This window comes from Leucopleurus acutus (genome assembly GCF_964270905.1).
Source record: "Leucopleurus acutus genome assembly, chromosome: 16".
NCBI lineage: Eukaryota > Metazoa > Chordata > Mammalia > Artiodactyla > Delphinidae > Leucopleurus > Leucopleurus acutus.
This window is the reverse complement of record NC_139158.1, coordinates 7584945-7608787: the sequence shown is the minus strand read 5'-3', so window position 1 is coordinate 7608787 and position 23843 is coordinate 7584945. Positions and strand designations below refer to the sequence as shown.

Genomic DNA, 23843 nt, shown 5'->3' with positions numbered 1-23843 from the left:
GCAGGAGGCTGTTTTGCTCACGGCTGTACGAGGCGGGCGGGTAAAAACAGAGTCCCACACGTCGTAGGTGATCAACACATGTCCAGTGGCTACAGTGAGGGGATTTGTGGAGAGGACACGGGGTAACGGATGACCCGAGGCCAGGCCAGAGAGCGGAGTGACCCGTGGGGGTCAGACCCCGGGGCAGGAGTTGAGCGTGGGTTGCCGCGCCCCACCCCGCGTCAGTGCCCCCCTGGCGACCCCGCCCCCCACTTGGCAGAGCCAAGGCTCCCCTCACTGACAGTCCGCTTGCTTCATGGGGTCCTCTGGGGAGGGCTGGTCCCCCCGAAGACAGGCTCAGGCCCGCCCTCCCTCCCCACCCCTCAGGCATGCCACTCACTGTCCTTGTCTGTCGGCGGCTGCAGGGAGTAGAGGACGCCTTGGGGGCCGTTTGGAGGGAGGCCTGGGCTGCCTGCTGGGCCGGGGGGGCCGGGGGGGCCGGGGCGCCCCATCTCTCCAGGAAGCCCACGGGGCCCTGGCGGCCCCAAGAGGCCTGCAGTGGGGAGGAGAGGAGTCACAGGAGGGCCGGGCCTCGTGGCTGATGTAACAGAGACGAGAAGCAGACCCTGAAGGGGACGGGGCTGGCGAGGGCCGGTGGTGGCCTCCAGGCCCAGGGACACCCTGGAGGGCTCTTCCGGGAGCTAATAACATGACTTCCCCTTCCCAGCCCAGTGCACAGGGGACCCGGGGCAGCTGGATGGGAGGTGAGGGAGGCAGGAGCCACAGAAGCAGTGGGGGCTCCGGCCAGATGCCCTCTGCCCGCTCCAGGGACCTCAGCTCTGGGGAAGGGGCGCCGAGGGTGGCAGCCAGCCTGGGCCAGCCCTGTACCTGCCCTGACAGAGCCCAGGAGGAGCTGGGTGGTCTCTGGAGGTGTTGTTTACACGGCTGAGCACAACCCCCAGCCCCCAGGAGCCCCCCCGGAAACCTGCGCCCACAACTCCAGAAGCCTTCTCTTCCCACAGCCCGGGGCGAGACGGAGCCCTACGGTGCTTGGGGTGAGGCTGCCGTAAGGGGGGCAGTGGGAGGAAGTGGGCCTGGAGCCCCCCAAGACGGCAGTCATTAGCCCCAGCAAGAAAGGGGGTGTCTGGGATGCCTCGCCTGCTCAGACAGGGGAGAAACCCCAACTCCCTTCCCCCAGTGGACAGAGTCGGGTCGGGGTGTGTGTGGGGGTGTGTCCTTACCAGGAGGACCCGCTGGGCCCTTCTCTCCTGCCTGGCCCCGGTCACCTTTGGAGCCTGGGGGACCTGCAGGCCCTGGTGGTCCCGTCTGTCCCGGGGGCCCTGGGGATAGAATGAAATGAGGCCTGAGAACACTGTGGGCTGACCTGCGCCCCCCGTGGCTCCAGGCTTGACCACCTGGGCTGTCCGGTCAGACCTGCCTCCAGGAATCCGGCCCACCTGGGGCCCCCCACAATGGGCAAAGGGACCATCACTAGCTCACATCAGTCATTACAGCTTGCAAACCATTTTTGTTCCTATTAACTTCTATGATCTCAAGAGCTACTTGTGTCCCCACTTGACAGATGGGAAAACTGAGGCTCAGAAAGGTGTGGCCCTTTGCTCAAGGTAGCAGAGCCAGGCTGTACATGAGTCAGAATCCTCTCTCCGCGTCCTGCTGTCTCCTTGCTCAGGCTCAGGAACTGGGCTTCTGGCAAAGAGCTTCCCAATGAGGCGTCCTTAGAGACCCCAGGAAGCTCTGAAGGACATGCCTGCCCAGCTTCACGGTCTCCAGGCCCCACGGGTGGGCAAGAGTAGATGGAGAGGCCAGAGTCCCCCTGTGTGGCCTGGGGACAGCCCCTTCTCTCCCTCTGGAAGCCCTGGGCCTGGGGAGAATGCTCAAAAATGCCTGCTGAACTGATGGAGGCCCTGGAGCTGCCGGTTTCCAGAGAGATTCCCACCTGCTCGCGAGGATTCCAGGGTTCACCCAGGTGTCAGCATTTGTAGGGTTTGTGCTCCGCCTGGTGGCCATTCTTGGGAACTGCATGTCCCCGTAAGAAGAAAGGTGCCCCGGGAGACCTGGAGCACCCATTCCAGCTTCCTCCCTCCCCTCCAGGGGGTGTTGGGGCCTGGGTCCTCCAGGGGATGAGAAGCCCCCCCTTCCCCCCAGCCCCCGCTCCCTCCTCAGTCCAAGAAGAAGGATCTGAAGATGAGCATGGGGCAGCCCTCTGGAAATGAGACTTTGGGGAGAGTGGCTAGAGAGGTGCGGGGGGTGGGGGGGGCCCCGAAGTGAGATGCCCCCTCCTCTCATAGCAGGCCTAAGCTCACCCCTACACCCTCCCAGCCTCCAGAGACTACAGAATATCTGATGCTTCCCTGGCCCCCGGACTGGCCACTGGAGGCAACTCTCCCACTGCTGGGGGTCTGCAGGCAGGGAAGGGGATGGAGCGTGTGCTCAGAGCTGAGTCTGGGCAGCAGTGCTAAGAAGCTGGGGGCTCAACCTGGGGACAGGAGGAGGGAAGGCGTCACCTGCAAAGGGCTCCAGTGGGTCCGAGAATCACTGAGTCAAAATGGCCCTGGATCGCTGGGTGACCCCAGGGGTCACTTTTCTGAGCCTCAGTTCTCTCCTCTGTAACCTGAGCTTTACGAGTTTACTGGAATGATTAGCAATGATATCTGTACAGACTAGGGTGATATAAAAATATTTAATAACTGGCACAGCACGGATACTGACCAGTCAGACGAGACCTCAGCCTTAAACCCTTGAGTTCAGCCACACAGACAGTGCCAGCTTACCGCCCAGGGTAAAGCCCCAGCGCTTCTCCTGGCACGTGGCAGGCATTCAACAATGCTGACTACCAGTATTACAGTTATTATTACTTTCTGCAGTCCCAGGGAGCAGAGCCCAAACCAATGGATAGAAACTGCAGAGAGAAAACGTTTACCTCTGACTTCAAAGTGTGGTGGGAAGGGTGAAAACAACAGGTGAGTGGATGTCTTCCAACTTGGGTCAGAGAGTTCAGAGAGGATGTCCCAGAAGGGGGGCAGTCAGTAAGCTGCCCGTCCCTGGTGGTATACAGGCAGGGGCTGCTGTAAAATTGGATGGAGCTGGGCTGGGGGCCTAAGTGCAGATGCTAAGGGGCAGCAGGGAAGTCAGTGAGCACAGTAGCTGGACTGTGAGGCAATAAGGAATGGTGGGGACTGCGGCAAACTGCAGACCTTGAACAGGATCTGCAGGGGCAGCTGTGACTTAGCTGCAGCCAATTGTTTCTCTTTTTTAAATTTTTTTTTAATATATATTTTTGGCCAAACCACACGGCATGTGGGATCTTGGTTCCCTGACCAGGGATCAAACCCGTGCCCCTTGCATTGGAAGTGTGGAGTCTTAACCACTGGACCACCAGGGAAGTCCCAGCCAATTGTTTCTGTTAAGAGACAGCCAACCCCAATGGCCAGATCTTCCATTTTTCTAAGAGAAGCGAGAAATCCTGGTTTTTATGTGAAATCCCCCCAGGTTTTAAACATTAGCTCAGTTTTTCAAAATGCCACGTGGGCATGTATGACCTCCTTGTGCAGGCCCTGGGAGGCCATGCCTCCCCTGTAGGCCTCACTCACCGGCCGGGCCCGTGGGCCTTCTCCTTTGGGGCCCGGGGTGGGCGAGAGGGAGGGCGTCAGGGAGGAAATCCTCGTTCCAGGGCGGTGGGGTGCTCTGAGGGGTCGGCAGGTCATTGTCTGGGCCTAAGGGCCGCTCTGCTGCTTCCAGAAGGAGAACCTGGGCCGGAAAAGGGCAGAGGGTCAGGCCCAGGCCAGGCCGGGGACACGTGTGAATGGGAACGTGTGCGCCAGGAGACCAGCAGCTGCCGCTGCTCTTGGGACCACCAGTCCCCTCGCTGGAATGTTCTCCCACCTCTGCCCTCCTCCCCTTCCCATTCAGGAAACCCTCCTGACCCTTGGGCTCAGGCAGGTCCCCTTTGGACACGTTCAGAGTCACCGTACTTTTCTCCTAGAGCGGCTGTCACTGGGATTAGACACTGGCTGTTGGAATAACGACCACGGTCACCTCCACTTCACCGGCTCCTCTCAAGGGAGGGACTGGGCCCGCCTGTCCCCACACTGCCTGGCTCAGGGCACAAACAACGCAGTCAGGGAATGTTTGTGGATGAACAGATGGATGGAGGGAGGGAGGGAGGGAGGGGCAGAGGGAAAGAAAGGGAAGGGGAAAGGAAAGGAAAGAAAAAAAGAAGAAGAAAGAAAAGAAAAGAAGGAGGAAGAATAAATAAATGGGTCCAGCTTGATGCACGTTTAGCAGGAGCTCCAGAGAAACAGAAGTGGCCATGGTCACTCAGGGCCAGCCTGGAAAGCAACTGTCCTCTCCCCCGGAGGAAAGCAGGGGTCAAAAACCGAAAGGACCCAGGGCCTCAGTTCACGTGAACTGGGAGCCAGGAGGCCTCAGAGAGGCCCTGCTGTCCCCAGAGAGGCTAGCAGGGGGCGCTGCGTGCCTGGGACCTGCACAGGGCAGGCAGGCAGATGCTAGCACACAGTAGACCCCCCCACCCCAGCAGAGGGGGCCCTGGGGTTCCCGGGCCGTATCAGATGGAGCCCGGCTTCCTGTCCCGATCTGCCAGACAGGAAGGAAGAAGCCCAGTGTCTCACGTCCCCTCCAGCTCTTAGAAACCCGAATCCCGCGTCCTGTTGGAGTCTCCAACTCAGCGTGTGAGATGAAAGTGTTCTGAGTATGGAGCTGAGCACACCCCCGCCGCCCCCCAGGCCCCCCAGCGCCCCCCATTAGAATCACTGGTGTCTAATCCCGCAGGTTTTGCTGCCTGAAGGCATCCAAACTGAAGCCCCCCGGCCTATACCCCACCCTACGCCCACCCCAATGCGGGAGTCCATACTTCCCGGAGGGCCTAATGGGCCCCCAGGCCTCTTCCAGTGCCCCTCCGCCTGCCTGTGGCCCTCGCTCAGCCCGTCATGTCCCCCCTCCCCAGGCCTGTGGCCTCAGGCTCTGCAACACACCTCTGCCTCCCCCACCTCCGCCTGCCCCCTCCCTCTCCTGCAGCCCCCGGTCCCCACAATCAACAGCAGTGCATGAGGACCTTCTGCAAAGCAAACCGCTAGACACCGCCAGTATCCACACTTCATACACAGGCGCCCGCCTTGGCCTCACCTGCGTCTCTTCCACCCCGCTCTGCTCCAGCTGCCCTGAACTCTCCCAGTGCTCCTCAAGCCCAAGACCGCCCCACCTCCAAGCCCAAGCTCCTGCAGGGCCCTCCACCAGCCCTGCCCACAACCCCGACCCCCGGAAGATTCTGAGATCCAGTGAGCTGTCCCCTCCTCCCTGTGTCTGTCTGACCCTCTGGGCAGAAGGCGGGCCTCCCCTCCTGTGTGTCCCCTCAGCTCCTGTACAATCACTTTGTGCCCACAGCCAGGGCGGCGGTGGGAGCAATGCCACCAGCCCCGCCCTCAGGAGTAGGTACCACCTGGGGAGGGGGCGCCCTCCTTGCTCTGGGTCCCCAGAGCCCAGCACAGGTTAAGTGCCGTGTGATGGGGGAAGCTGAGGCCCTGCTACCAGCCAGGCTGGTTTGAATCCCTGCTCTCCTGCTAGGTGACCACTGTGTGACCTTGTGCAAGCATTGTGACCTCTGTGGGCCTCAGTTTTCTCATCAGCAAAATGGGGGTGATAACACTGACCCTGCAGGGCCACGGGAGATCAGGAGCGCTCAACACATGGGCAACCCAGTTAGTCCTGCTGATGCTGGGACGGTGGCGGGGGGGCGGGTCACGGGAACAAACGGCACCCTTCCCTGCACCCAGGCCTGGCTGGCTGGGCTGAGGCTTTGTGGCTGTGCAGAAAGGGTCCCTCTGAGCGCCCCCCCCCACCTGTTCTGCAGTGTTCCGGGGCCTGGGTGACAGAGTCTCTGAGGACTCTTGGGAACAAAGTGGCACCCCTGCAACAGATCTCAGGTCCCCGTCTGTGTTGGGTGGGTGGGTTCCTGACCCTTGAGGCTCTGGTGACTCCCAGGGCCCCTGTCTCTCAGCCCCTCTCCTTTCTGGTCCTCACAAGGGCTCATGAGGCAGGAAGGGCCACTGCAGCCCCATCACAGGTGAGGTGGAAATAGAGGCTCAGAGACTGCAAGTGACTTGCCCAAGGTCACCCAGCAAGTAGGTGGTGGGGCCAGGGCCCCATGTGGTGCCTCACCCACCTCCCCACAGCCGGGCCACAACCTTGGCCTCAGTGGAGCTTCACGGAGGCACAGAGAAGGGGAGTGGCTGGCTCAGATCACACAGCAGCTCGGGGGTGGAACTCCATCTCCTGAGCCCTGGAACCCCCTCTAGGAAGGGAGGGTTACAATTCCTGTCCCAACTACTGACTGTCCACTGGGAAGCTGACCGGCCACGGCCAAGTGGAGGAGCTGGGCGGCAGGGGAAGGAGACTTGTCTGTCGGTGCCCATGATATGAGGCCCAGAGCTGTGGGTGTGAGGATGGAGGCGGGGAGAACTGTCAGTACTTGGCGCCCCAAGGCTTGGGGGCAGGAGGGTGGGCGAAGGCAGGGGTAGCTCCCTTGTTTCTGGCCCGGCTCTGGAGATGGTGGGATTGCCTCCAGTCAAACAGGGGCGCAGGAGAGGGCAGGTCGGGGGTGAAGGTGATCAGTCCAGGGGTGAGTTGAGATGGAGTGTCTCGGGGGAACCTCCAGATGGAAATATTTAACAGGGAGTAGCCAGGAGCAGAAGGGGGTTTGGAGCAGCTTGGAAAGATCAAGGAGGGGGTCAGGCCCAGCTCCCAAGGGGACCTGCCACCTGCAGCCTTAGCCCTGCACCAGACACCCGGCTCACTTTTTCCTGGGGCACTTCCCACGCAGACGCCAGGCCCACAGAGCCCTCGGACCCAGGCAGAGAAGCCCTGGCCACGGCCAAGTTAGAATCAGCCCCCACCAGAGTCCAAGTCCTCCTGGCCTGGCCATGGCCAACCTCCCAGAGAAACTGACCCCATTCCTGCCGGGCATGAGCACACCAGGGCGGGCAGCAGTGGGCGTGGGGACTTAGCCCAAGAAAACCAGACCTTGGCCAGCCTCGGAGGCAGTGGCTCTGATGACGTCATGGCGGCCTGCCTGATTGGCCAGGACACCGCCCTCCTGCACTGGAGAGCAGCCGAGTTCCGAGGCTCCTGTGACCCTCACTCAGGGAGATGCCCTCGGGCTGCCTCCCACTCAGTCTGGTCCTTGGAGTCAGAGTGTAAACTGAGGGGCAGGAGAGGAAGGAAGGCAGGAAACTTTGTCTGCTGGTCTTCCACCCCACCATCGCCCAACAGCCATTCCAGCCTGTCCCAGGAAAAGAGGGTGGCAGGAATCTAGACGAGCTCCTAGGTCTGGGTCCTTTGCAACTCGGGCACCGTGCGGAGTGTAAATGGAATAGTCCCTTGTGGTCGCCTGGCCTCCAACCTCCTCCTCTTCCCTGGCTCCAGAGCCCCCTACTGTGTGCCTGCGGGTGTGCCCCAGAGGAGGAATCATGAGTGGCCAACTACTCATTTTCCCAGCTCCCTTGCAACTAGGAGGTGGGCGTATAGCCCAGTGCTGGCCAATGACACATAATGAATCTGTTGGGGTGCTTTACTTCCCCCCACTACTTCCTGCCTTTGAACAAGGTATAAGGATGTGAGGCCTTGAGCTGCAGCAGCCACTTTGTAACCATGAGGCACTGACCATGAGACCAAAAGCCAATTCACTAAGGAGGTGGAGAGGAAGGATGTGTGAAGCGTCTGGGTTCTTGAGCCGCCAAACCAATCCTGAGACCACTAAGTTCTGGACTTCCTAGTGAACTAACGATAAATGTTAAGGAGTAAGCTGCCAGTGGCTGGGTTTCTGAACACATCCCTTCTGATGCCAAAACAGGTTTCTTGTCTGCAGAAGCAGAAGTTGCAGTGTCCAGGCCTCAGAGTTTCTGCTCTCTTATGCCAGCTGCCTGGGTTCTGACTCCCCATCTGGGGTCTGCCTGCCTGGTCCTGCCTTCACCCACCTGACCCCAGCCCCTGAGCCCAGCTCCGTGCTCTCTCTGACCCCTGCAGGCTCACCTGGCCTCAGCACAGCCCCTGAGGCTGCGGGGCTGTCCTGGCTGCTAGCCTGGCTTGTGTCCCCCTCCCTCTGCAGGCTGCCGCCTCTCAGGGCCCTCTGACCGGCTGACGAAGCTCCCAGGGGCCCAGTTCCTCCAGGGGACACTTGGGCATAGAGCAGGCAGGTGGGCAGCTGCAAGGTGATCCAGATAAGACACAGCAGTTGAGACAGGAGTCTCCCACCCCCTACCTGGGGATCCAGAAGAAACGCAGTGGCAGCCACCTCTCTGCACACCCGTCTCGAGCTACCTCTCCTGCTCCCCCACCCAGGAGCGACCTGAGCTCACCCCTGTCCACCAGCCCCAGAATGACCCAGTGAGGGGCCGGGAAATGTCTCCTTCAATTTCCATTTTACAGGGCAGCAGACTGAGGCCCAGAGCTAGGAAGGGACCTGCCAAGGCAGAGCAATTACTGGGACAGCCTGACCCCCCACCTCTGTAGTCCCCTGAGGTCTACAGAGGGGTCATGACCCTCACCCTCAGGGCCGGAGAGTAAGCCCCACCCCCAGCCCGCTGCCGTGGCCTTGGCCATGGTCGTGGTACAGCCTCTCTAGGCAGAGGGAGGTGTCAGGGTGGGAGGACCAGGGGAGGAATTGCTCATGGCGGGAGGGCATGGGCGAGGGCTAAGTGGGCAGGGGACAGCTGGCACGGTGCCAGTCCTCCCCCAGAGCTGTGACTTTTAACACCCCAGTGAGTGTACTGGGCCTGGGCCAGAGCAGGCTGTCAGCCTGGTTTCAGGTGCCTGGAAAATGTCCGTCAGGCCAGCCAGCCTGGGGATCCGACCTTTTCTAAAGTCTCGGGTACCAGAAGTACATGCCAGCATCTTCCCCAGCGTCCCTCACACCCGGGACCCTCAGCTTTCTTGCTCACCCCACTCCCTTCCCCAACCCCAGGAGACTGGCCCGGCCCAGAGAAGGTTACCCCGGGCCACTGAAGCCCCAAACAGCACCCATCCCTCAGGACCAGGCTGCTCAGTCCTGCTGGGCTCCCTGGGGCTGATGCAAGCCCCTCCCCAGCCAGCTCCCTAGGCCCATTATCCCCAGACCATCTGACCTTGGCTTCCAGCGTGGTCAGCCGGTCACTCATGTCACTGAGCCGGGTACAGTTCATGCATTCTGAAAGAGAAGAGGTGAGAGTGGAGTAGATCCTGGGGAGAGAGCAGCCCAGCCACAAGGATAGCCTCTGGTCAGGCAGGCAGGGAAATCTCTGAGCTGTTGCCCGCAAAACTCCTACCGTCCTTCAGAGCCTCCTTACCCTTAGCGCCCCCTCCTCCATGCAGTCTGCCTGACCCCTGACCCTCCTTTCTGGGCATCCACAGCACAGAGTACTGTCTGTTTACTCAGTGAATTGTCTGAGCCAGCACCTGGGTTCCCTTGTCAGTCTGTGGGTGCCGTATGGGCGGGGTCTTTGTCTATTTTGTTTGTTCATGAATTTCAGTGCCTGGCACAAAATAGAGGCTCAAAAAATATCTGATAGTTGATGAATGGATAGTAAATGAGACACGCTCCCTGACTTTGAGAACTACAGTCTGGGGAAGGATACAGGCAAATAGACACAGGCTGGTAAGGGCTATAAGAACAGAACGTGCGAAAGAGCATCATGGGGGATGTCAAAGCCCATCTGGGGTGGGCAGTGGTCCAGGAGGGCTTCTTGGAGGCAGTGGCATCTAAGGTGAGGCCTGAGGGATGCACAATGACTGGTCAGGTTCAGCAGAAGGAAGAATAAGGGCTGAGGCCCCAAGGAGAACAGAACAGGGGAGCGTCTGCCAGCAGCCTGGCCTATCCGAGCACACCTGCGGGCCACCAAGGCTGGAGCAGTGGGCTGGGCCCTGACACAGGAGGCCTGGGGGAAGAGCTTGGCAGTATCCTGAGGCCAATGGGCTGCTGTTGGAGGGGGTGAAAGCCAAGGTCAGATTTGCATTTTTAAAAGCTCACTCTGGCAGCGGAAGTGTCCCATGGGTGGGAGTGGGAGGGCCTGGGAGCCGAAGGCCAATTAGGAGACCAGTAACTGTTAACCTCCCAGGCATACATCTCCCTGGGCTGTAATCATCTATTTATGTCTGTCTCCCCCAGAGACCCAGAGCTCTTTAATGAGGAAATAGACGGTTCAAAGCTGTTCTAAGGAGCCTTTATTGCTCTAGAAGTCAAGAGATGCTTAGATTCCTCCCTCAGTTCAAAGCCTGACCCTACAGGAACCCCATTCTGGTTACACAGACACACGAGAGCTATTAGGGTAACTCGGCAGGTCCCACTTGGTGTTCAGAGGCCCCTTGGCCACAGCGAGGCCCCCGGCCCCCCATCATCAGCCTTGTCTGTCCCCCATCTTTGTCGCTGAATGCAAACCACCTTGTAAATGTCCCTATTTTAAAATAATGAGTGCTCTGTGAGAGATGTGAGGAGACACCAGGACGTTAGGACCATGGGAACAGGTGATTCAGGCCGTGTCCTCCCCCGGGGCGCCCAGCCTTGGGGCCAGGGGTGCTGACAGCCTCCACTTCCTGCTCACCAGCCCTACCTGGCTTTATGTGGGCTGGCAGGGGTCCCCTCACCCTCACCTCCCTCCCCATCTACCCTGGGCTCGGCCCAGTCAGTGGTTTATAAGCCTTTTTTAGGAACAGAACTCTTTCTCCCCCAATAAAACCTTGTCAGGAACCCCGATACATAAAAGAGATTAAAGACTGAGGCGTAAACACTGAAACTTTAAAACAACCAGAAGAATGTATACAGTTGTCTGACTCGGGGACGGGGCAGGACTTCACAAAGGATCAGCGAGAAAGGAGGCGGTTTTCTGGTTAAACATGGGGAATTGAACACACATGTTTCCCTCTAGTTCCTCCCAGGAAAGGGATGGTGAAGGGAAGAAAAGGTACAAACCACAAAGCAGAGAGATGGGCAGAGGAGACTTCGCAGTGAAAGGCAGCCGGGGGCCGAGTCCCAGGCTCGCAGACACAGGAGGGCTTGGAGATCAGGGAAAGGAGAGGGTCCTCTCTGGGCTCAGCGACCCACCCAAGGGGAAAGGCCCACAGGCGCTGATACCTAGGGAGGTCCCCTCCCGCCACCCCCCCCCCCCCGCACCTCCTGTACAATGGCCTCCAGTCAACAAGGCCAAAACACACGGAAAGAGCCCCAGGGGGCTCTTAGTGCCTCCCTCCTAAATACAGATGGTCCAGGATTCCTGTGCCTCTGAAGGAGGCCCTTCATGGGAAAGACAGACATCAAAACAAACAGGGTTCCATTTGTCATTCCACCCACCCTACCCTCCACCCTCCACCTTACTTTCCACCCACCCACCTTCCCATTCATCCATCCCCCACCCCTCCCTTCACCCCCGGACGCTACCCATCCCCAACCATCCCTTCATCCACCTGGAGGCACCGTGGCTCCCCGTGGGCCCCTTGGGGACCCCGTGCTGATCCTGATGGGTGGGTGGCAGGGCAGCATGGATGGGGTGCCTGCCCTCGCAGCAAAGGCCCAAGAGCATCTCATGGGAGAACAGGCGCTGGCTCTGGAGGAGGGCTGGCCTGGAGAACTTTCCTGTCTGAGCCTCAGCTGTCCCCTCCACACACAGGAGGGCGCCACCCCACCCCGGGGCCCAGCAGGAAGGGGGGGCAGGATGGCCACGGGTGAGCTGTCAGTCAGAGCCCCAGCCCCACCCAGTGAACATTCCTGAGGCATTTAGAGGCTGTGAACACATTTCCAGGGTGTGAGGCAGGGGGGAAGGCCAGCAGAGGAAGGGGTGAGCCTTGGGCTCTCGCAGAAACCTATTTCTGGAAAGTGTGCTGGGCCCGGACCTAGTTTGCTCTGGCACCGGGCACCCTGCTTGGCCTGTGGGGAGCGGCTTGGCTGTCAGCAGGCACAGGGGGTCCAGCTCCCCAGCCGCAGAGAGGCCCAGCCAGCGGGCAGGGGCCAGGCTGCCAGCCCAGCCTCCCTGTGCCACCTGCCCGGGCAGGCGCTCTGAGACTGGGCGGGTTTTATGGTTCCCCTGGCATTCTGTCATCGACAGCAATTAAATTATGCATTTGACTTTCTCTAACTATTCCTCGGAGTGGTGGAAATACGGAGGTGGACCTGGTGGGGACAATCCTGGCTGTGTGACTGGCCGAGGCCCTGCCGCCTGGCTCTGGGCCGGTTCCCCCTCCCTGAGACGCAGACTCTAACTCTCTGGGATTCTGAGGATTCCCACGTTCCCAGCACACACAGGCCCACGAGTGTTTCCTCGTTTTGAGGACACAGCGGCAGAACCTGTGTTGGGAATTCTCTGCCAATATATCAGAAGGGTGGATGTGCCAGGCGAACTGGTGTGTGTGTGCGTGTGTGTGTGTGTGTAAGAGAGAGAGAAACTGACTGCTTGGCGTGGTCAGTAGAGAGAGTCCTATAGAGGCCACTAACTCACTGTGTGGCTTGTGAGGCCCTCTTTCTCTCTGCACCTCAGTTTCCCCATCTGTAAAAGGGGTTTACATTGCTCAGCTCCAGGGGCCTCGGGCTCCTGGACTCTTTGCTCCTGCCCTTGCCGGCCGGCTGTCCTCTCTGCCTCTCTCTTTCTGTTCCTCCTCCCAGGGCATCCCACCTTTGTGCCTCCAGCTTCTGCTTACCTCACCCATCCCTTTCCTGCTTGGGCCACGAGACCCTGACAGGTGCAGCCAGGGCACTTGGATGGTCCTGTCCCCAGAGGCCCAGCTCCCTCTGAGAGGTCTCTGAAATGGTCTGCAGGTACGGGGCATACGCAGGGTGGATGTCACCTGCAGCCAACCCAATGGGGCACAGCTGGAAGAGACCCCTATAATCCCCCGGGAGACCTTTGACCCTAGTCAAGACTCCTAGGGGAAAAAACCTCCAAGGAGGTCAATAGGGTAAGATACTGTGGAGACAGGGGTAGGGCAGGCCAGCTAGACTGGCCATGGGTGCACACAGGGCACCACAGGAATAAGGAGGTCCTGAGTGATCTGTTTCCCTAATGTGACAAGAGCTATGGAGGTAAGCTCCCCGCCCCCCCCCCCCCGCCAAAAGCCTGACTCTAGGGAATGAAAATTGGGGGTAAAGAGGGGTACAGGGGACTCTCCTTTCTCATGGTAAGCCTTGAAGAGCTACTGGCCTTTTTAAAACAATGTATATATTTAATATACATAATGTAATTTAAACTTTTAACTGGGTGAAAGCATGAAACGTGCTTATGATGCTGTGTGGAAAATATACAAAATTGTATCTATTCGTGAGCCGGCAGGAAACAAGCCAGCTGCAGGCTGGAGCTCCAGAGATAGTGCCACCAAGACATGATCGTTCCAGATTCTTCCAGTCCTGGTGTTTCCAGTTCAGCCTGCAGCTCTTAAGTGCCCTCTGCTGCTCTGAGCCTAGCTCCATGGGTAGCAGCGAGGACCTGGTAGGAATTTTGTAAAATACCTTCCCTGGGGGGCTTCCCTGGTGGCACCGTGGTTAAGAATCTGCCTGCCAATGCAGGGGACACGGGTTCGAGCCCTGCTCCGGGAAGATCCCACATGCCGTGGAGCAGCTAAGCCCGTGCGCCACAACTACTAAGCCCATGCTCTAGAGCCCGCGAGCCACAACTACTGAAGCCCGCACGCCTAGAGCCCGTGCTCCACAACAAGAGAAGCCACCGCAATGAGAAGCCCGTGCACCGCAACGAAGAGTAGCCCCTGCTCGCCACAACTAGAGAAAGCCCGTGCCCAGCAACAAAGACCCAACTCAGCCAAAAATAATTAATTAATTAATAATTTAAAAAAAAAACCTTCCCTGGGCCTGGGAAGCCACCTTTCCAGTTAACTTGTAGAGAACCGCTTGTCCAGGTACTTGCAGACAGATCGGATTTTTCTAAGACACATACCCCAGAAGGAAGCGTGGAAAGGACAAGGCCAGGCCAAAGGTGGGGGCCCTACCCTGGGCCCCCCTGTGCTCCTCCACACATGCCAGAGCGATGGAGCCCATCGGGGGTCGGGAGCCTGCTGGTTGGATGGAGCTGTGACTGCTTGCCAGGCCCAGCCGTGGGGCTAATGGACAGGACAGAATAATTAAATTCCATCTTTTTCCCTATCACGGATCACAGAGAAAGCCAGATATTTTTTCAAGAACTTCTGCCAAGAGTTTTTATTGAAAAGTAATTGGAGTTTCTTCTTGGAGAGGGGCAGCCTTGCATGGGTGTCACCGCTGTAGAAACACAAATCCCCAAAGGACCAGCTGCGCTGAAACTGCTCAGAGCGCACGGGTAGCTGGCCACCTCCACCCCGACACCAGCAGAGCTTTCCAGCGATGTTCAGAAACCTCCCATGGGGAAAAGGGACAGCACTGGTGAGTGAAACCAATTCACTGATGTTAATCAGTCACCTACAGGGTGAGAGGCAGAAATACCCTGGCATGTGTCCCTCCCTTTATGAGTGAGGATGATGAGATTCAGAGAGGTTCAGCAAGGCACTCAAGGTCACACAGCTTGTCGATTAAAGGCCAGAATCAGAACCCAGGCCTTCCATTCCCATAAGCCCATGGTGGGCTGGGCTAGGTGCCCTGGCTGGGGCAGCAACTCTCAACGTGATGTGAAAACAGTGCCTGGACCATGGCTGGACATGGGTGAAGTTTGTGATTTCTTCACCCCACCATGGCCCTAAAAACTCTGCTGACCTAACTGGCCAAGTCTGTCTTCCTCCCTCTCTACCTCCACATCCAGCCCAGAGTTCAAGATTGTTGGGTCTTGTACCATGGCTGGATCACACCCCAAAGCATCTTTGCCCCAATGGAATCTAAAGAGGAATTATTGGAATTATTAAGTTAATTTAGCAAGGTTGACGGAATACAAAGACAGTTTATAAAAATCAACCGTATTCCGGGACTTCCCTGGTGGTCCAGCAGTTAAGACTCTGCGCTCTCAATGCAGGGGGCCTGGTTTCGATTCCTCGTCAGGGAACTAGGTCGTGCACGATGCAGCTAAAGATCCCGCATGCTGCACGCCACAACTAAAGATCCCCCACACCACAACTAAAAAGATCCTGCCTACAGCAACTAAGACCCAGCACAGCCAAATAAATAAATAAATAAAATAAAAAGCTTACCTTCAATTAAAAAGAAAATCAACCATATTTCTATCTATTGACAATAACATCCACAAAAAGCATCAAATTATCTAGGAATAAATCTACTGAAAACTATAAAACATCATTGAGAGAAATTAAAGAAGATCTAAATAAATGGAAAGATATGTTCATGGATTGGAAGGCCTTATATTATAGATGTTAACTCTCTCCCACTTGATCTATAAATTCAATGCAGTCCCATTTAAATCTCAGAAGGCTTTGTGTATGTTGTGTGTGCGTGTAAATTTGCAAGTTGATTCTAAAATATATATGAAAATGCAAAGGTCCAAGAATAGCCAAGGCGATCTAGAACAAATAGAACAAAAGTGGAAGACGTTTAGGACCAGAAGTGAGATCTATTATAAAACGACAGTAACTAAAACACTGTATTATTGGTGCAAAGATAGACAAAGAGACCCACACTTACACATTCACCTGGTTTATTAAAAAGGCACATACGAGTACAGGAGAGAAAGGATGGACTTTTCAAATAAATGGTGCTGGGTCAATTGGACATCCAAATCGAAAAGTAAAATAAAAAAATCTGACCCCTAACGCACACTACACATGAAAGTCGATTCCAGACGGATTGCAGATCTAAATTTAAAAGAAGAACAATACAGCTTTTTTCTTTGCAGCGCAGTATGGCTTTCAGGATCTTAGTTCCCCAGACCAGGGATCAAACCCAGGCCCCGGCAGTGAAGGCTCCAAGTCCTAACCGCTGGATCGCCAGGGAATTTCCAACAATACCAGTGTTAGAAAAAATGGGTGACTTACCTTCATGACCTCAGAATAGACAAAGGTTTCTTAGGACACAAAAAGCACTAACATTAAAGAAAACGTTGATAAAATGGATCACATTAAATTTAAGAATTTCTTTTCATCAGAATACATCATTAAGAGAACGAAGAGGCCTATCACCGAGTAGAAGAGGTCCTTGGAAGACATAAAACCACAAAATAAGATGCCAAATGATCCACCTGCCAATGCAGGGGACACGAGTTTGAGCCCTGGTCCGGGAAGATCCCACATGCCGTGGAGCAACTAAGCCTGTTTGCCACAACTACTGAGCCTGTGCTCTAGAGCCTGCGAGCCACAACTACTGAAGCTCACGCACCTAGAGCCCGTGCTCCACAGCAAGAGAAGCCACCACAACGAGAAGCCCGCGCATCATAATGAAGAGTAGCCCCCGCTCGCCGCAACTAGAGAAAGCCTGCGCGCAGCAAGGAAGACCCAATGCAGCCATAAATAAATAAATAAATTTATTTTAAAAATAAATTAAAAAAATAAAAACATCTTAGTGATGGTGAAGAAATTAAAAAAAAAAAAGTGCTTCCTTGGTGGCACAGTGGTTAAGAACCCGCCTGCCAACGCAGGGGACACGGGTTCGATCCCTGGTCCGGGAAGATCCCACATACCGCGAAGCAACTAAGCCCACGCGCCACAACTACTGAGCCTGTGCTCTAGAGCCCACGAGCCACAACTACTGAAGCCCGCCACAAGAGAAGCCGCCACAATGAGAAGCCCGCGCACCGCGAAGAAGAGTAGCCCCCCCGGGCTCACCACAACTAGAGAAAGCCCGCGCGCAGCAACAAAGACCCAACACAGCCAAAAATAAATAAAAATATAATAAATAAATTAAAAAAAAAAAAGATGCCAAATGGCCCACAGTCATAGGCGGAGGGGTCAACGCCTTAGCCGTATCAGGAAATGCAAATTAAGCCACACCCACAAGAATGGCTAAAATTAAAGACTAACAATGTAAGTATCCGAGAGAGTATGAGCCACTGGAACTCTAAGAGAGTGTCAGTGGAACGTCCATGGAATAACCACATTTTTAAAATGTGGCAGTTTCTAATAGGGCTGAGTAGAAGCAATTCCATCTCTAGATACAAAAATGAATAAATCCTTTCACCAAAAGACACGTGCAAGAATGAGCAGCGTTGCTCATAATAACCAAAAATTATAAATAATCCAAATTCCCATCGGTGGCCACCTGGGTAAATTGAATATTCACAAAATGGACTATTGACACAGTAAAAAGCGCACGCAAACCACGTGCAGCTGCGTGGATGAACTTCACAAAGATGACAGAGCCCCCCCCAAAGAGCACACACTGTGTGAGTCCATGTATCGAAAGTTCCAGCACAGGCAGGACAGGTCAAAGGCAGTGGCCTGCGGGTTAGCGGTTATCTTGGGGAGGGCAGTTACCAGAAGAGGCAGGAGAAGGGCTTCTAAGATGATGAAAATATTCTTTCTTGAGCTGGACGCTAGTACACAGGTGTGGTCAGTGTATGTAAAACATGTCAAGCTGCTGTCCTGCCCATCCTAAACACCAATCTGACACGTCAGCCTCCGATGCTCCCCGATGCCCTGAGGACAACCCCCACCCCTGGGATGGGCTATTTGCCATGCTCTGAGCACCTCTAACTCTTCTAGGCCTTTCGCATTTGTCTATCTTGTCATCGCATCTAGAAATGGCTTGCAACCACTCCATTGATTAGCGAATTCCTCGTGAAGCACCACCTCCTCCAGGAAGCCTTCCTTGACCACTCTAGGCAGATTCAGGCACCCACCTTCCCACCAATTGCCATGCATCCTGTGTACACCTTGCTGACAGCACTCGGCGGCGTGGACGGGGAACCTCTTGTGTACCCCTCTTCCCTGTGGGGCCATGTCTCACCCATTCTCGTATTCTGAAAAATGGGGGCAGAATATTCTTCCATCATATGGGGCTGCAAAGATGCTCGTGTGTCCTCTTGGGAAGCAGCAGTTTTGGGGAGGGGGGCGAGCAGATATGGAAGGGGACCCCCAGCTCGTTGTCCAGGTAGCCTGCCTTGGAGGACCTCAGGGGGCCCCGGGAGAGGGGAGGGACTGCTCTCCTCCCGCAGGGGGCCGTCTGTCCCAGGTGCACCCTGGCAGCTCTGTGCCGGGAGCTTCCTCACTGTACAGGGCAAGCGCTGCAGCCCCTGAGCAGCTGTTTTCCATTTCCACCAAAGTCAGGAAGAACGGAAGGGGTTTAAAGTGGAGATAAGGAAGATGTTTTGATGCTGAAGTTCATTATATTCTGGCTTGTGTCATGGTGGGAGGGGAGGAAGGGAGGAAACGTTCTCTTCCGATTTCACAAGAGCAGAGGGTCTGGCCCATGTGGAGCCATGCAGGTCATAATAATGATCAAAAGAAGAAAAAGCAACTGGAGTTCACAGAGCACTCCATCTGCCAGATGCTAATGGAAGGGCGAGACCTTGATGCACTGCTTTTCATGTAAATTTGTCTAATTCCTGCAACAGCCCAATGAGGGAAGAACCATTATTATCTCTGTTTTACAGATGAGGCAACCCAGGCACAGAGAGGTTAGGTAACTTGCCCAAAGTCACACAGCTAGCAGGTGCCAGAGGCTGGATTCAAACCCAGGGAGTCAGGGGCTGCCACTGGCTCTTAGCCATCATCCTGGCAGCCTCAGGAACTGGCCTGCTGAAAACGCCTGAAGTCCCAGGGGGCTCCTGGAGCCCTGACCTCGGTGGCCCCCACCCTGCTGTCCTCTGGAAGTCCTACCCCCAGGGTTGTGGGGTGGGGCTCCACAGCCTTTCCCCAGGTGCCATCCTGGCCCCTCACCCCAGCTGAGGGCACCACGGCATTTCCTTTCTAAAACATCAGGGCCCTTGACTTCTGCGGGGAAAAGACAGGAATTAAATAAATGCAACTTTTTAAGAAATGAGACCCTTCCCAAAAGTGAGTAGAGGCCCGCTGCTATGTAGGGATGACATGGTCCCTTGGCCCCCCTTCCCCAGAAGGCAGCTGGGCCCTACTGAGAAGAAACCCAATCTGGCAGTGGCATGGGGTGGGGACTGCGGGGCCAGAGGGGCTGGCACGCAGGGACGGGCATCAGTGGCTCCAAGAGGGTCAGGGCCCTGCTGCTGGGGAGGGGGTGTGGGAGGGGGCATAGAGAGAGACCAACCCACAGGCCACGTCCCTGTACCAGAATGCAGACCTTCAAGGGTGCGCATGGGAGTGAGCATGAGTGTGGATACACTCAGGTCTAAGGCAGGGGGTCTACATGGGAGTGTCTCTGCGCGTGGACATTTGTGTGCACATTGTGTTTGTGTCTCTGTCTGGTACTATTTCTTTCTTTCTTCTTTTTGGCCGCACCACACGGCATGCGGGCTCTTAGTTCCCAGACCAGGGATCGAACCCGTGCCCCCTGCAGTGGAAGCACAGAGTCTTAACCACTGGACCGCCAGGGAAGTCCGTGTCTGGTCCTATTTCTGACATGTGGGTGGAAGCTCAGAAGCATTCGCCATTTCCACGGGCCCCGGGGTTTACAAAGCCCTTTCGCATCTTTGACATCTCTTGGTACCTTTGTGGTCAGTGAGGCCCCACAATCCATGGTCCCAACTTATAGCTGTGTTAAGGGCAGCTCAGAGTGGGAGAGGACCTCCCCAGGTCACACAGAACTGCAGCAAAAACCCCAATGTGTTCTGGGGAAGGCCAGGAACCCTCCCACCCCACCTACACCCTCCATGGGGACCCAAATGAGTCAGAAGAGGCTGCAGGAGGAGGAGCTCTTAAATCCAGGGGGCTGGTCCCCTGCTCTGGGAGCATATGCCTTCTGATGGACCAGGAATGGGGTCAGCATTAGGAACTGTGCTGTGTGTCCTCAGGCAGAGATCAGCCCTCTCTGGGCCTCAGCTTCCCATCAGTCATATGCAGGGATGGACTGGATGCTCCCTTTCAGCCTTTTGTTCTCTGAGTCAGTAACCGTAACTGGAGTCAGAAGGCACATCAGCTGGGCATCCACCTTTCCCCTTCTCTCTCCTGTGGGAAAAGGAGCCAGGCTTTGCTTCCTGCAAGCAAATGGATCATATCACGGTGGCCCATTCCCTGGCTTCTGTGGTGAAAGGTGATCCCCTGGGAAGCATCCTGTTGGGCTGGAGAGGCCACTTGGTGGGTCCGGGCAATCCACAGCCCAGGTGAGGAGCACCCACGCTGGGCCCTCAGCTTTCCTCCACAATAAAATGGAACAATAGTCCCTGCCCTGTGTATTCACGAGGCCCAGTCCAGACCTTTGCCATGGGCTTTGGTACTCGCGCTTGTGCAGGAAGGATATGCAGGAAGGGGCAAACTCTCCTGGGTCCATGCTGGGCGAGGCAGTTGCTTGGACATCCAGAAGCCGTCAGGAGGACAGCACAGCTGGAGAGAGCACAGCGTCCTCGGGACCCTCCAGGCAGCAAAGATCCAGCCTTCTGGCCAGCAAAGCCTTTGGTATCTGGACCATTTTGGAGAGAAACTCATCTAAGAAGTACTGACTGCCCAGCCCCCAGAGTGGGGGTATACAGCACACCTGTGCTGACCACAGGGCACCCAAGTGTGGAGGGCGCTCACCCCTGAAATGAATGTCTCCACTGCACCCCTCCTTCCGCCCTCACTAACCACCGGGATTCCTGAACCCTGGATTCTGGGTCTGGATTCATGCTCTCCCCGAGTCCCTTCTGTGTTGATGATGACGTAGTAACGAAAGCCATACTTCCTGGGTATCTCTAACGCTCCTCGGGCGTCACCATGTGCATTACGCATCCTCCCCATAGGTGTTTTGGTTCCTCTGTTACAGATGATGAAAACGGAGACTCTGAGAGGTTGTGAAGTTGCCCCAGGCCCCACAGGCAGGGACAGGAACCAGATCAGAGATGCTCCAAAGCCAGCGCTCTTTCCTTCACGATTCCTGGCCACGTTGGAAACCTCCTCAGCAAGGGAGTTAGAACTGTAGCGTCGGTGAACGCACCCAAGAAAAGTGTGTGCGCTTTAGTGCCTGGACCCTGGGGCCCCCTGGGGCTGATCCAGCCCTGTCGTGGCTGTGTCTCTGGACAGGTGAGTTATAGCAGGTGATGGCAGGTTTGTTTGACACAATGAATGACTTTCTCATCAGCGCTGCTCCCAACGGGCTGTGGAGTGGCTTTCCTTCAGACTGGCATGGCTGGGGGAAGTCCGTCCCCAGAAACCCCCGGCGTGAGAATGGAACAGCCAGAATCCCGCAGGCTAAAGGACTTCTGGGTCCTTGGTTGGGGCTGGAGGAGGGCCCCCGCAGCTGGGGGGTGCTTGGATGAAGGTGGCTGTGGGACCATTTGCTCAGCGGAGCGGTTTCCAGCCTTCCAGGAACATCCCTCAGGACTTAAAGGGGGTTTTATCACAACAGAAATAAGAGATCCAGTCTCTGCAGCCATTTGGGGGATCGAGGAACTGGGGGGAGGGTCATCCCTGCACATGTTTTATCTTTCAGGGTTTTCCGAGGTTTGTGTTCTTAAACTGAAGTTATTGTTTGAAGTGTTCTTCCTCTTTTTTCCTCATCCAGAAAGAAATCATAAATATCTCCAGGGTCCCACAGAGCTGGCAGGCGGCCTTGCCTGGATCTGAAAGCTGACACCAGGCACAGCCCAGGGAGACGAGCTCTGATTCCCGATCCTCTTGGACATGTGGCGTCAGTACTGCCACCATCACTCTGTGTCAGTGGGAAAGAATCCCTTTTAACAAGGCTCCAAGCCCAAGGTCAAGGTTCAGGGGCCATAAAGCAAAGCTGGCTGACAGAATATGGGAGGGGCTGCCTGACTGCTGGGTAGAGCGCCCACAGCCTTGGCCCCGAGCTGGGGCCTGCCCCTCCTGCAGCGCTGGCCCAGGCTCAGGAGAGGTGATGAGCTCTCTTGGGGAAACAGATGAGGTGCCCCAAAGACAGCAAGAAGGGGCCATAGTCACTTTGGTCTTGGGGCTTTCAGAGGAAAATGGTGGCAGAATTCAAAGTCCCCAGGCGGGAGGTCTGAACGGGCAGTGCATCAGAGGAAGTCCAGGCAAAGAGGCCTGGGAATCAGCTCTGGCCTTTCCCTGCATGCACCTGGGCAGGCCCCTTCCCCTCTTGGGGTCTCTATCCCTCCAAAGGCAAGGGGAAGGCCCAAGGTAGCTTCAGCTTTTATTCAGGGGTCATCGGGGCTCCAGGAAAGGCCTGGTGTCTTCATGCCGCCATCTGCCTCTTGACGGTTGTTTAGGGGAGCTGGGACGTGAGTGTGGGATGCTTCCTCTGACACCAGGTCTCCTGAGTTCTCTATAAGAGGTTGAATCTCAGTCTGGAGGACCATGGGCCTGACCTCATGTTGGAGAGAGCCCAGAGCAGCAGTTATCAAATGCCCTTTTTTTTTTTCTGGCTGTGCCCCACGGCATGCAGGATCTCAGTTCCCTGACCAGGGATCAAACCCGTGCCCCCTGCAATGGAAGCACAGAGTCTTAACCACTGGACCGCCAGGGAAGTCCCATCAAATGCCTTTTTAAAAGGAAGAAGTCTTTTTCCTACACACAATGGCTTCTGGGACCCCAACAGGTAACAAATCAAAGAGAGGCTGCTCCGACCGCAGGGGGTGGGAGCCCAGAGCCCCCAGATCAGCCACCATCTGCCCCCTGGGTTCAAGGTGGGCAAGAGGTAGATGGGTCTCGGTGTCCCCACCCCTGGTTCTCAGACACCCAAGGGAACAGCATGTGATGAGGCCCATCCCACGTCCAGTGGGGGACGTAGCGCCCACACAGAAGCTTCCTGCTTCGTGACAGGGGGCCGTTTGGACTCAGCTCCCCCAGGCAATGTCTGGGGCTTACATTCTTCCGGGCCTGGCCTGCCGCCTCCCTCAGGGGCCACCATGCACTGGTCAGCTGCGCCTCCACCCTCCTAGTCAGGAGTGGGTCTGGCTGGAGCCCAGGCCCACGTGGCCTCCTGTCGAGACACGGAGGGAGGAGGAGTGGGCAGGTGACAAGACTCCTGACTCCCAGGGTCAAACCTGGACTGCATCCTTCCCAACAGGAAGAGGTTGTCCTGGCAACTAAAGGACCACTTGAGATGGGGCCCAGTCCCCTCATCAGGCACAGACCTTCACTGGGGATGGATTTTTCTGCTAATTGCCTGTAGTTTCCAGCTCCTGATCTGACTTTCTAGATCACAAGTCAGACACAAGCTGACTCTTTCTTAGAGACACTTTCCCTCCACCAACTGTCCCAATAGCTTAAAACACATTCGAACAACAGAAAGGCATTTGCCTAATAGCTCAAGGCTTAGTCATCTCTCTGGGCCCTGCCCCTCGACAAGAGATGAGGATAATCAAGGTCACTTCCTAGGGCCCTGAACCGGTTAGAGAGAATGCGGGATCAGCACAGAGTACGTGCAGAGAAAAGGCAGCTATTATCTGTACTCATATTAGAAAGCAAATCTCCCATACAATTGTAAAGACCAGAAGCGTCTTAGGGCCATCTCACCGGGCCCTTTCTTTTCACAGATGAGAAAACAGATCTGGGGTGGTAAGTGGTTCATGGCCACAGTCACACATTTGAGGTGGTGGCCCACCCAGGGCTAAAACCCAGTTCTGGGTTTGCCCCTTTTCACCTTCCCAGGGCAGGCACCTCATTACTCCCCCTTAGTCATTTACACCATAGTAAGAATGAGTCCATACAGTACCACTGGGAGCACAACACCTTACAAAGCACTCTGCCATCCCTCTCTCCTGCCAGAAGAGCCTTAGAGGAAGATAATATAGTCCCCATAATTAAGGAGGAGCAAGATGGTCCAGCCCAGAAGGGTAAAATGTGGCCCAGGGTCCGGAAATGCCAATCCTCCTTGCTCAGCGGCTCCATCTGCGTGCAGATTAGAGGAGGGGGATGAGAAA

The 23843-nt window shown here is 56.1% G+C and overlaps 1 protein-coding gene across 2 annotated transcripts in view; it reads right to left on the bottom strand.

Moving 5' to 3' along the window:
• COL26A1 (collagen type XXVI alpha 1 chain) overlaps nt 1-23843 on the bottom strand; it is a gene marked incomplete at both ends in the record, with an annotated part of 176169 nt that overhangs the window by 11982 nt on the left and 140344 nt on the right. For both annotated transcript variants that reach the window (XM_082857331.1, XM_082857332.1), the window contains 4 exons: nt 380-532; nt 1221-1319; nt 3591-3747; nt 9135-9196. In XM_082857331.1, coding sequence (XP_082713457.1) covers nt 380-532; nt 1221-1319; nt 3591-3747; nt 9135-9196 — 471 coding nt within the window. The remainder of the gene's footprint in view (nt 1-379; nt 533-1220; nt 1320-3590; nt 3748-9134; nt 9197-23843) is intronic.